The sequence below is a fragment of the Bemisia tabaci genome, chromosome 5 (genome assembly GCF_918797505.1).
Source record: "Bemisia tabaci chromosome 5, PGI_BMITA_v3".
In the NCBI taxonomy this organism is placed as follows: domain Eukaryota; kingdom Metazoa; phylum Arthropoda; class Insecta; order Hemiptera; family Aleyrodidae; genus Bemisia; species Bemisia tabaci.
The window spans coordinates 39,644,796-39,656,211 of record NC_092797.1 but is presented as its reverse complement, the minus strand read 5'-3'; the positions used below and the strand labels follow the sequence as shown (position 1 = coordinate 39,656,211).

At 39.0% G+C, this 11,416-nt stretch overlaps 1 protein-coding gene across 1 annotated transcript; it reads right to left on the bottom strand.

Annotated features, from left to right (window-relative positions):
- Nucleotides 1-283: 283 nt before the first annotated feature.
- Nucleotides 284-10,117, bottom strand: LOC109040746 (uncharacterized). The gene is made up of 4 exons (XM_019056778.2): nt 9,864-10,117; nt 5,947-6,051; nt 4,456-4,618; nt 284-2,677 (listed from the first exon to the last, which is right to left on the bottom strand). Exons 2-4 carry the CDS (start codon nt 6,047-6,049, stop codon nt 841-843), a joined length of 2,103 nt encoding a protein of 700 aa, XP_018912323.2. The 5' UTR covers nt 6,050-6,051; nt 9,864-10,117; the 3' UTR covers nt 284-840.
- Nucleotides 10,118-11,416: the final 1,299 nt, after the last annotated feature.

The following is an 11,416-nucleotide window of genomic DNA, read 5'->3' as shown; positions in this document are numbered from 1 at the left end:
CAAACTCTGAAGACTCCAATAATATCTGGTAACACAACTTACAATGGGACTTATAACAAAGAAAAAAAAAACATCCCTGTGAACATACAATTTGTCGATATGTTAAGAAGTAAGTTTTTCGTAAGCCATTTAGAAAATCAATTGAATGATGATGATGATTAAAACTGGATGTCTCATAAAATAATCGAAATATTCAATCCAACTCTCAATCCTGACTATTTAATTCTTTCAGTATATCTAGGTTAGTCTACCAGTGTCAGCGTCTGAAAAAAGAAGTCATGAATTCTTTTAAAGTTTAATTATATCTTATCACACCAACTTAATTACATTAAATAAATACTTCTCATACATACAATAGAAAAATAAATATCAACTTAATACTAAATACTTAGTCAGTAACAGAAATAAATTAAAAAAGTAATAAGTTAATAGGCCCTGTGCATTTAGCACACTTCAAAGATATGTATAATTTCTTAATTTGCAGAATGGAAAGGTAAATCAACCAATATCTCTTTCTTTCGCCTTAGCTTTCAGTTTTTTCTCCTTGTATCGGGAAATGATTTTAAAAAAAAAAAGAGAGGAAAAAGAACGAAGACAATTAAAGCTTCTTAACTGCCTTCTTTCGAATTATATTAATCATCAGGAACTTGAAGACAGAGAGAAACCACCATATGAAATTTGAAATAATGATGTTTAGGGCTCGGGTGTTATAGGGTGGGTGGGAGGAGGATTTCAGGAAAACTACCCCTAAGAACGTCCAACTATCGAACTATACTCAGCCTCACATACCGAGGACTTTGACAGGTCTCTTTTGAATTTCTCTCTCAGCTGATCATTTGTTCACTTGGTATGACGGTTGTAAGTATCAATCTTTCCATTATCATTTATAGTAACGGACGCACTTTTCGACTCGGACCTCTGCCCATTGATATCGCTGGAGGAGGCGGCAAAACGAGACGAGAGCCCATAGGAACTCTTAACGGGCGTTCCTTGTTGGTAACCGTACTGAATTTGCCCAACGCCCTCGCCACACTCTCCGCACAGAGAGGAGCTTTGCCAGCTTTGGGCGTTGGAGATCTGCCTGCCGCTATCGTGACCAGCGTGCCCACCGACCTGTCTGTAACTACCCGCGTGTTGAGCATACTGACCGAAACCACCGCCCCTCGCAGACCAGTCGTAGGTGCTGCCACCGCCAGAAAGTCTGTAAGGCTCGTTAATGACCGGAACACCGCTGACGGATTCTTGACCGTTGAGGTTTTGCGTCTGCGATTTCTCGGAATGAGAGCTGCTGCTGTGGTGTTTCTCGTAGTTGCTCTGGTAGCCAGATCTAACGCCGCCACCGTAGCCGCCCGCATAGCCGGATTGGTAGCTGTCTTGGGACCCAGATAGAACTCCTGTTCTGGAGGGAATCACGTTCACCTGGGAACTAGAGCTGCTTTGCTGCGAGCTCTGTTGCACCGCCTGGTTTTCGTTAGTCTCCATCGGCGCGATCGTGGCGCTCAACAGGTTAGCCAACTCGACGGACTTGGCGTAGAACCCTTTGTTCTCGCCGGTGATGGCGAAGCCGCTGTTTTGGGGGGCGTTGGGGTCTCCGACGAAAGTGTTGACCGGGGCTCTTCCTCCCGCGGTGACCTTGGCTTGACCTTGACTCTGGAGAGATTGTCCGCCCGCGTAGGATCCCGATTGGTGGCTGGACGACTCGTGCAGCGACGAGGAGGACTCGGATTTCTGCGATTCGCTCTTGGACACGTACTGCGAGCTTTGGGGAGCGCTCAGCGCGATCGGACTTACGTGGGTTTGCAGACTATCGTCGCTCTCCGCCTCGGTCGTCCCGAAACTAGTCTGCAGAACGCCGGGGTTGTTGTTCACCTGGTAGGACTGTCCCTGGACGATCTTGTGCCACATCTGGTCGACACCCGACGGGGTCGGCCTCACGTAAGAGCCGGTCTGGATTTTGATCGGCTTCGCGTCGACCGCGCCGTGGGTGGAGTCATGCGAGGAGATGAGCGTCTTGCTCAGAGACTGGCTCTTGGTCTCTGATAAATAGTTGGCGTCGTTGCTGCCCAGCACTGGGATGACGGTCATGGGCACTTGGTAGAGTCCGTACGAGCCGCTGTTACTATGGTCGTAGTTGGCGTGTGTCTTCAAGCCTTGGTTGTAAGTACCGGCGCTTTGGGCTCCGTACGCCACGTTCAAGGGATGGACGACCGTGGAGGTTTTCTGCGAGATCAGCTCCGGCTCCAGGTAGTCGGTGTAGTTGCGCCTCTTGACGGTTTCCTGGACGTTGATGCTGGAGCTTTGGTGGTGCTTCTCGTATGGGGTGAACGTGATCGGCAGGCCGCTGTTGGAGGTCCTGGAGTGCTCCGAGTGGCTGGAGGAGTGTTTCTCGAAGGAGCCGCCGTAGCCGCCGCCGTTGTGCGAGAAGACCTGCCCTTCTTGGTAGTTCTTCAGGGGTAAGATTCCGCCGGTCGCCGTGAACTGGACTCCTTGACCGTGGGCTTTGAGACCTTCCACCGTGTGCAGCAAACTACCGTCATTGTTGTAGAAGTTGGTCGCCACCGGGGTGCGGATCCCGGCGTTCACCCCTGAAGAATGGAAACTCGAGCTGCTCGTTTGAGACCCTGCTTCCAGTTTGTTGAAAGCTCCTCCGTTCAAATCCACTCCCAGATCTTGTGGACTGAAAAAATAGGAAATCATAAGTTACTCAGGGTTTTACTTACATGGAGTTCATAATTAGTATGTTTTTTCGATGAATCTGTGGATCTTTCAATGGCGTAGGCAAAAATGGACTCCATTTTGCAATTTGGAACCATAAATTCTAGCCCGGTTTAAAAACAACGTATGTGCCATTGGTAATTTCCCTATGCACATAAGTGTTTTTCCAGGAGAGCCAGAATTTATAGTCCCAAATTGCAAAATGCAGTCCAAATGTTTTGCAGTTACCATGGCACTACACTGCCGTGCCATAGAAGAACGCAGCCGTATGAACCTTCAGACGTTGCCAAGTTTCCTTAAAAATCCGAATTTATCAGGAAAATTGTGACTATTTTTTCCAAAATTTTCAGACTATTTTGCACGCAATTTAATCTATAATATCTTAAAATTTCAAGGAAATGTATGCATGAATGTCGTCGAAAATACATGTTTTATATTGGGAAATTTGGCAACTCTCGAATGTTCATATGGTGCTATTCCTAAGTACGGCAGCGCACGTTATTACATTTCTCTTCATTAATTAGTTTTAAACCTTTGAGAACGCTGGTAATGAGTCGGGCGACATAACTGACCTTGGTCCCGTTATTGCGAATTTCACCCGTTTTTACACAGCATAAATGAATTCTCATGATTAATGCGAATTTCTCACGAGATGAAGCGAATCATTCTTTACGTGCCTCTCGTGGCAATAAACATTTACGACTTGAATCTCCTTCAATCTAAAAAGTAGGCAAAATCGCCGCCCATGTGTACGAATAGTTGCTCAGCGTATCGTGGTAAAAGATTGGTTAAAGAAAGCGGTTGATAAATTAATATAAAACCACTCAATTTGGTCTATTTGAATTATTTCTTTATCTTAATCAGCGATTTTTCTCTCGAGGTCAGCGAAAATTTCCTATTCCGAAAAAAAAGCTCATCAGTGAAGGATGTAACCCTTGTGACTCCCCCACCCCTAAATCCGGTTCTAGTATGCGTGTTTTTTCTCTGTTTGAAAGTCTGAATAAAATTGTCATAGTTAAAAAAAAAAAAAAAAAAAAAAAAAAAAAAAAAAAATTGCAGTAGTGCTGAGTGTTTTTCTTTTAATTTGAAAAAAATAAACATCATTCAAAATGGGAATACCTGCTAATGCACAGAAATAAATAAGTTGCGAGCTACTCGGGTTTTTTAGGTTTTTTTTTTTTTTTAATAATGATTTTATTTATCAGATAACAACTTTGAAACAAGACCGACAGCAGTCTTGCTCGAAATTGGGAAGAAGTGCAATTGACATAGTAATTGTGCAAAATAGATTAAATTACTTACATGTAGCTACATATCAACTGTCATTTTAGTTATATTGTGCATTTCATGTCTCTACCTATTTACTTATTTTCATTTAATTCAGGGTTTTTTAGGTTGGAAGTTCATGACTTACCCTAAAACCGCCTCCATTTGATACCTTTTTAAAATGTTTTCCAGTGCATCGAAAAATTCTATATTTTAGGGTATTTCAAGTTCAGGAAGTTTCAAGGAGTGTCTTAAAATTTTGACCTCATTATCGTTTATAGTTTTTATGGGATACTCTTTGATAACAATTAAGGAATAGTACCTGTATCGATGGTTAAAGTCGTGAAAAAAAGAAAAAAAATCGTACCGCGATCACAGCGTTAGAAGATTTTACTCCCATCCTATCTTTATGAAAAAAAGACTGATCACTTTTTTGCGGAAATAATTTGAAATCCACAATTTGTCTGTACTTACATGGTGCCAGATGAGCCAACAAATTGGTCAGCTTTTTGCTTCAGCTTTTCGTAGTGTTCTCTAAATTTGCTACCGTCTGGTCCTAGATGGAGTGTGTTTTGACTGCTTCTGTATCCGGCATTCCGTATAAAGTCCTCGTTGTTCACCGTTCGCTGTTGATTATCTGCATTAAAAGTTCAATCGGTTATTACCAATGATTTTTTTTAAATACTGCAGATTCCAAAACCTAATTTTTTAAACTTTATTTTGTTGAAAATAGATTTAGTTACTCACACTTTAAAAAAGATCGAAATGAATAAATGATTTCTTGTTACTGCCACGGTAAAGTTTGAAATATTTTATTATTGAAGTTGACGTCCAGCGCAAGAATTCGCACAGTTATAAGAACAGCATGGTGAATTAAGTAAAAAAAAACTTCTAAAACATATCCAAGAACAATAATTCATTTGTAACCACCCGCAGTAGGGTGCGGTCTATTTGTATGCTTAAAAAAAGTTGGAAAAATTCAGCTCCTCGGTTTCCAATAGGTGCCATTGTATTAAAAATAAAAATAAAGTTTCCTTTTGTCCGATCCCTCCTATTCACTCGATCCACCGTGCGGCGTTGATTGCGTTATCGTCGCAGTGTGGCGCGCCTTCAATTGCGCCCATCAGCAATATGCGTATCATCCGTGGTCGAATAGTTATCTCACACACGCCTTCCTCAACTTATGTCAAACATCGATGGCTACACGCGAAAGGAGCCTATTTATCTCCGATTGCAACGTCGCACGCCTCCACTCCTGTTATATTTTTTTTTCTTAAAAAGTAAGTAAACAACAATATTTTCTGCAATTTCTCCTTATTCATTTCAAATTTAGTGACAGAGAATTTCAACGGGGATTTTTTTTTTCTTTTTCGTATGCTATAAGAGAGCAAGCACAATTGAGGAATGTGGAGGACAAGGCTCGTAAGTGCAGTTTTCAAAAAATTAGAGATATTAATGACTTCCAGCAAAATTAGTCTTAATGCATACTGTGTGAAAAATTCGCTCCTAAATTCCAATTTTTAAGCATCAAAAAGTTAGTTTGAACTTTCTTTCCGCTATAAGGATCAATGTAATTCTGAGACTTCAGACACGTATTTTTCGTAATAGCATTAACTGCACTCGTGTGCCTCGTACTTAAAGCCCCTCAATTTTTTCCAGTCAATCTGTTCCGATGAATGCATTGAATTGGTGATATTTCATAGAAAAATCATCCTCGAAGTAAAGATGCGGGTGGAGGGTGGAGGGTAATTTTGTTAGCAGCGGTTCAGCTGCAAAAGGCTGATTCCTTATAATCAGACTTTGGTTCCGCTTGTGTACGACAAGCTTTTTTTTTTTTTTTTTTTTTTTTTTTTTTTTGGGACATAATATTTTGTTAGAGAGCATACAAATTGAAACCAATATTGACATACGACAAGCGTTACTACGCACAATATGAACGAGAAAACATAAATTTTAGCGTCTCACCTTCGTCGCACTCCTCTTGCTGAGGGTAGAGCGCCGCTCCCCTGGCAGAGATGACAAGAACTGTCATGCATAGTGCTGACAACAGCACTGTCACAGGTTTCATTCCTTGAAAACAAATCAAACGAAACGTGAATAAATCAGATAAAATGGAAATACCCTGGTAAAAATTGGCGATACGAGCTGCGTTTCAAAATACCATAGGAGTTCTTATAGCCGACTAAAGAAGGCTATTGAAAATCATATAGCTGGCTGTAGAAAGCGGAGCAAATCATATAGCCGGGCTATACGAAGCTATAAAAAAGTATACAGTCGGGCTATAGTTCCTATCGCCGGGCTTTACACTTTATCGCCATTGGCTATAAAAGGCTGTAAGAAATTGTGTAAAAATTCGTGTGCTTTGGAAATCATTAAGTTTGATACGGAACTACCTTAATATTTACAAAACACACATTATATTTTCCTTTAAAACATATTTTTTTTCATCAATTAAAATAATTAAAATGAGATGGTCCATACAGAGTGTGCAAACATTTCAAAATCATGAGTTGAAAATCGCTGACTCCGCGAGATTAGGTAAATATTAGAGCCTAATACAAAGCGGAGCGCCGACGCATTGGCGCCTACAAACCTAACAGGGATACTTCACGCATTTCGCGGCGACGCACTGGCGCCTACAAACCTAACAGGGATACTTCACGCATTGCGCGGCGACGCACTGGCGCCTACAAACCTAACAGGGATACTTCACGCATTGCGCGGCGACGCACTGGCGCCTACAAACCTAACAGGGATACTTCACGCATTGCGCAAAGCGTGAAGCATCCCTGTTAGGTTTGTAGGCGCCAATGCGCATTTCGCGCTCTCTGCCCGCCCGCCGCGCCGCAGCGTGCCACGGCGTCTGAAGCAACTATTTCACACCAAAGGTATTGCGTAAGTATCATAAGAAATTTAATGCGCTCCAACATATTAAGAATGACAGGCATCCTTCAAAAGTACGGAGCTTTCCTCGCAAAATAAATCAAGATACTCCGGCACAAAACGAGAGCGGTAGTCCAAAAACTTACTAAGTCCTAGTATCCGTATTCAGTAGCGTTTAGCATAAACTTTATCGTCTGGCTGTCGCTTAATCGCCATCGGCTATAAAAGGCTATAAGAAATTGTACAGCCGGCTATAGTATTTTGGAACTCACATACTACTGCCAATTTTTACCAGGGTATTAATGTGCGTATTGATTATTATCGATGGCCGAATCGAACAATGCGTAGGTATCTGTATTGCAGCGTTTAAAAATCTCTGCTTATGCTAGATTTTATTAAAAGAAATTAGCCCAAATATCCCCTAAAGATTTTCTGTGATTTCTTGAATGAGCAAGGGATATTCATTGAAAATTCTCAAGAAAACCGGTTGATAGGTTTTCTTCTTGAAAAAACATAACGGGAGCGGAGATTTGCACTGGCGTAATCGGAGCATTCTATGACCACTCTGGAAAAAAAACACATTGGATCTAGAGTCCAGACTCTTGAAAACATTGACAAGAAAAAATACTCCTGATTCAGTCGGATTTTTGCTTGAATCAAAACGAAATCCGCTTAAATTAAGAGGCTTGGTTCTTGATTAAGCTAGATTCTGATTGAATCAAGAGTACTTTTTCTTGTTGATGTTTTTAAGAGTCTGGACTCTAGATCCAATGCGTTTTTTTCCAGTGCATGGTTGATATAGAACTAAATAAATGAGCATGTTAGTCGAGCTGCGACGATGCAAAATGTTTCCTTAATTGTGAGAAAAAATTGATCATTTTTCGACGACGTTCCGAGTTTTTTTTTTCTTTTTGTCTTATCTACAAAATTTTCTCAACATTTCACAGAATTATTATTTTTGAATTTATTTATTTTTTCTGGGAGGGGAGGGGGGGATGAGTAGGTATGGCCGATGTAAATATCTGCTCATGTTTCAATCTATTAAAAGTAGTAACCAACAGTTTATTACGGCAACAACAACAACAAAAAAAAAAAATGAAATAAAAAAAAGTACTATTATCAATGAAAATAATAATAATTTGGTGACTTTTCTTCTCTCATTCAAAAATATTCACGGAACTTTGCAAGGGGATATTTTGGTTCGTTTTATTTAAAAAATGAAACTCAATTGGAGATGTTGAAACGTTGCAATGGAGTAACGCATTTTTCGATGAAAATAAGAGAAATCTAATGCACATACGTTAAATATCAATAAAGCAGTAAAGAACACAAAAATACTGATCAAACATTTGACCAACAGCTTAGATATAGACTCCTTTATTTTGGTTTAAGATTATTTTTATCAACGCACCACGTGGATAAAGATAATTGATTTTGAATCAACATCGTGGCTATAATTCGGAGCTTTCTGACGTCTGAGGAGAGTGATTTAATCAGACTTTTTAGCTGGTCTGACGTCAAGCCATAGCCTTTTCTTCATACGTTTAGGCTCCCAGCTCATAGGCTACTCAACTTGGGGTCTGTCTAAACACCACCCAAGTGGGTATATTACGGTACTCAAAATATTAAAATTAATTGCGGTCATTTTAATTATGTAGTCCATTTTTTTTTCGAGGTGAGGAGGGAGGCATTGTAATTTTACTGTATTATTATCTCAGAAACTAGAAACGTCGGACACATAACAATTGTAAGAGGATGGTTGAATTGTGCTGGCATCACACTAATTATTCTATCACCCTGTTACACTTCGGAGTAACTTTTAGTGGTTTTTTCTCCCTTTTTTTTCATGTATACAAATAATTTGCGAATTAGACAGTGATCATGTATTTATTCAAAACATATTTTTCAAATTTTTATGTATTTCTTAACTTATTTATTTATTTTCATCATTATTAATTTTTTAAAAAAAATTTTCGCCTACCGGAAAAGGGACATTTTTCCACAGGAGTACACTTTTCAAAGGAGCGAGTTTCTATAGAGTCGAGTCGAGTCGAGAAATCTGAATTCCAGATTTCAAATTCCCTACAGAATAAGTTGCGATTGGTTTGACTGGACTTAAGCGCTTAAATTGTTTTTGATACGTAGGTAACTAATTAAAGGTCTCTCGTGAAGAAGAATTCTTTGCGATGGTTATATTTTTAAGAAAATTTGGCCAGTGATCTTTTTTTTTATTGTTTCCCATTATTTTCAAAAATAAATTAACGACTTTGTATGGGATTAAAGTTATTTTTCTTAGAAGTGTATCGTTTAGACAGAGAGACCTTTAACCATGCGATATTACACCTTTTTATCACCACAACTTCAATTGAGAAAAATGTGTTAATCTAGTGTATATCGACGGTGAAACTACCAGACCACGTATATCTCGTTTGCGGTGTTGAAAAATTCCCGCTCCCATTTTATTTTTTCGAAGGAGAACATATCAAAATCATCCTTTGAAGTTTACACAGAGTTTTCTTCTTCAGGGAAGAAAAATCACGGAAGTTTTCAAGAATTGATTTTCAGTAGCTTTTCTTTTAAAAAGTGAAGTATGACAGGAAAAACGTCGCAAACCGAGATACGTGGTTTGGTAGGTCTCACCGACTATTAAAAATATTTAGGAGCCTCAAGAGGACTTTCTGTCTAGATATGTATGTTATTGTTTAAACTAAAAGCGGCTTGGAATTTTATAAAATCATTTTCAGAGCAGCCTCTGCAACAGTTTTCCACGACTGAACGATGGACCCGTTCATTTAACGTTCACTGCAAAATAATTAAAAAATTTTAAAATGACTAAATTTTCCAATTTTATACCTACTATTCTCAAGTTTAAAAAAAACTCTTAAAATTTTCAAACTATTCGGAGAGAGAATATACCATGTTATTGTCAAAATTTTTTCGAGTATCTATGTATCGATCACTGCAAAAGTAATTCAAGTGTGTATTAAAAGTGCACTTACTTCCAGCAGTAGAATGAGAGCCGATTGAAGGAGGAACAAATCACAACATAGGAGCCGATCACTTTCACAACACTAATACTAGCGGTAATAAAATTTTTTAAACTTTATAAGCACTCCTGCCCTTGACTGACAAGGTAAATTTCGGTTCCGGCGTAAAATTGCAGCTGATAAAAGGCTCAATGACGAGGAATTTAGAGGAGGATGAGCCAACCAGTTTGGCTCCGACTGGGAATTTCTCAAACGGCCAATCACTTGTTTTCGTGGAGAAAACTTCGTAGAGAGAAGGTGAAAAGCGATAAGCAATCACAAGTCAAGGGTAGGTCAGTCATAATCAGTCTTTTTTCATTTTATTCTACAAGTAAATCTCTTGGAACTGTTATCGTGGTGTCATTTTTTGATGTTATGGTTGTAGTACAGTATGATTCGAAGAAACATGAACATTTTTAAATGCACGAATACTTAATTTTTTCCCCCAGTATATCTACAGCACGACGACAGAAGTGGGGCAATTTAAAGTGTCAACGAGAGACAGAGATGCAAATAAACTACCAAAGAAAAAAAAATCCGCTCAGCCTTATTTTTTATCCCTTTGAAGTGCCTAATTTCTTTCCTGCTTTTTTGCAGAAAAATCAGGGAATTTTTTACATAAAGAACGCAAAAGAGAATTTAAAGAGGTTAATGTGTTCAAATTGCTCCCAATAAAGAAAACGTGAAGATTTAGACAGGAGGTCGATTTCATCTTCAGTTATCACGCTAGAGATATGAATGATGAATCGCAAAATTCATGCTCGCAGAATATTTTAAAACACCCTGTATTCAAACTATGGAAATAACTCCGACTTAATTGATTTGTTTTTATTATTCCAGACTTTGCAAATGAGTGTAGCTGTTGGATATCCGTTTCTACGTAGGTAGGTTTTATACTTAGGATGAACTTTAGTTCCTGTCATTGGTCATGCTCATGTTAGTCACGATTTCCCCGAAACGCTATTTTTCTATTGACGTTTCGCTTTTATTCACTTCATTCAGATCAATTAACAGAATGCTTCGCATTGTGATCGGTAATGCGGTTGTCTTATGAACATAGTGTCGAGGATAAACAGTTGGTTAATTCAATGATCTGCGTGGCATTATTTGCCAATATAGAAATTTGGTAAAGCTCATGCTATCAGGGGTTGTGGGCTGTTAAGATTCCGTATACCTTCTTTTTTGTTGCGTCTTTTTTTCGTGAGGTAGACAAAAAAAAATATCTTACCTGCCGATATGGCTACCTCGATGAAATGTAAGTGCGATCCAGAGACAAAATATTCATTCAGAAAGAAAACCTGACAGTAGCTACTAATTTACTTAGACCTTGTGTTACAATTTTTTTTAGTTCGATCCATTTAATGAGATGAAATTTTTAAAGTATGGGTATCCATTAAGTGGATATTTTGTCCTCCATGGCATCGAGTCCTTTCTTGTGGCGAAAAATTGTATGAGCAGACTCAGAAGCAGCATTTTCTAAAAATGTTTCCCACTTTTTTCTCTTGGACGGGTAGGTATATATATAA

Bases quoted from the DNA above. Each gene is read 5' to 3' on its own strand.
- LOC109040746 (XM_019056778.2), bottom strand. From the start codon at position 6,049: ATGAAACCTGTGACAGTGCTGTTGTCAGCACTATGCATGACAGTTCTT. The intron at 4,619-5,946 runs GTGAGACGCTAA...CTTTTAATGCAG, and splicing joins GCAAGAGGAGTGCGACGAAG to ATAATCAACAGCGAACGGTG. The intron at 2,678-4,455 runs GTAAGTACAGAC...CTATTTTTTCAG, and splicing joins GTTGGCTCATCTGGCACCAT to TCCACAAGATCTGGGAGTGG.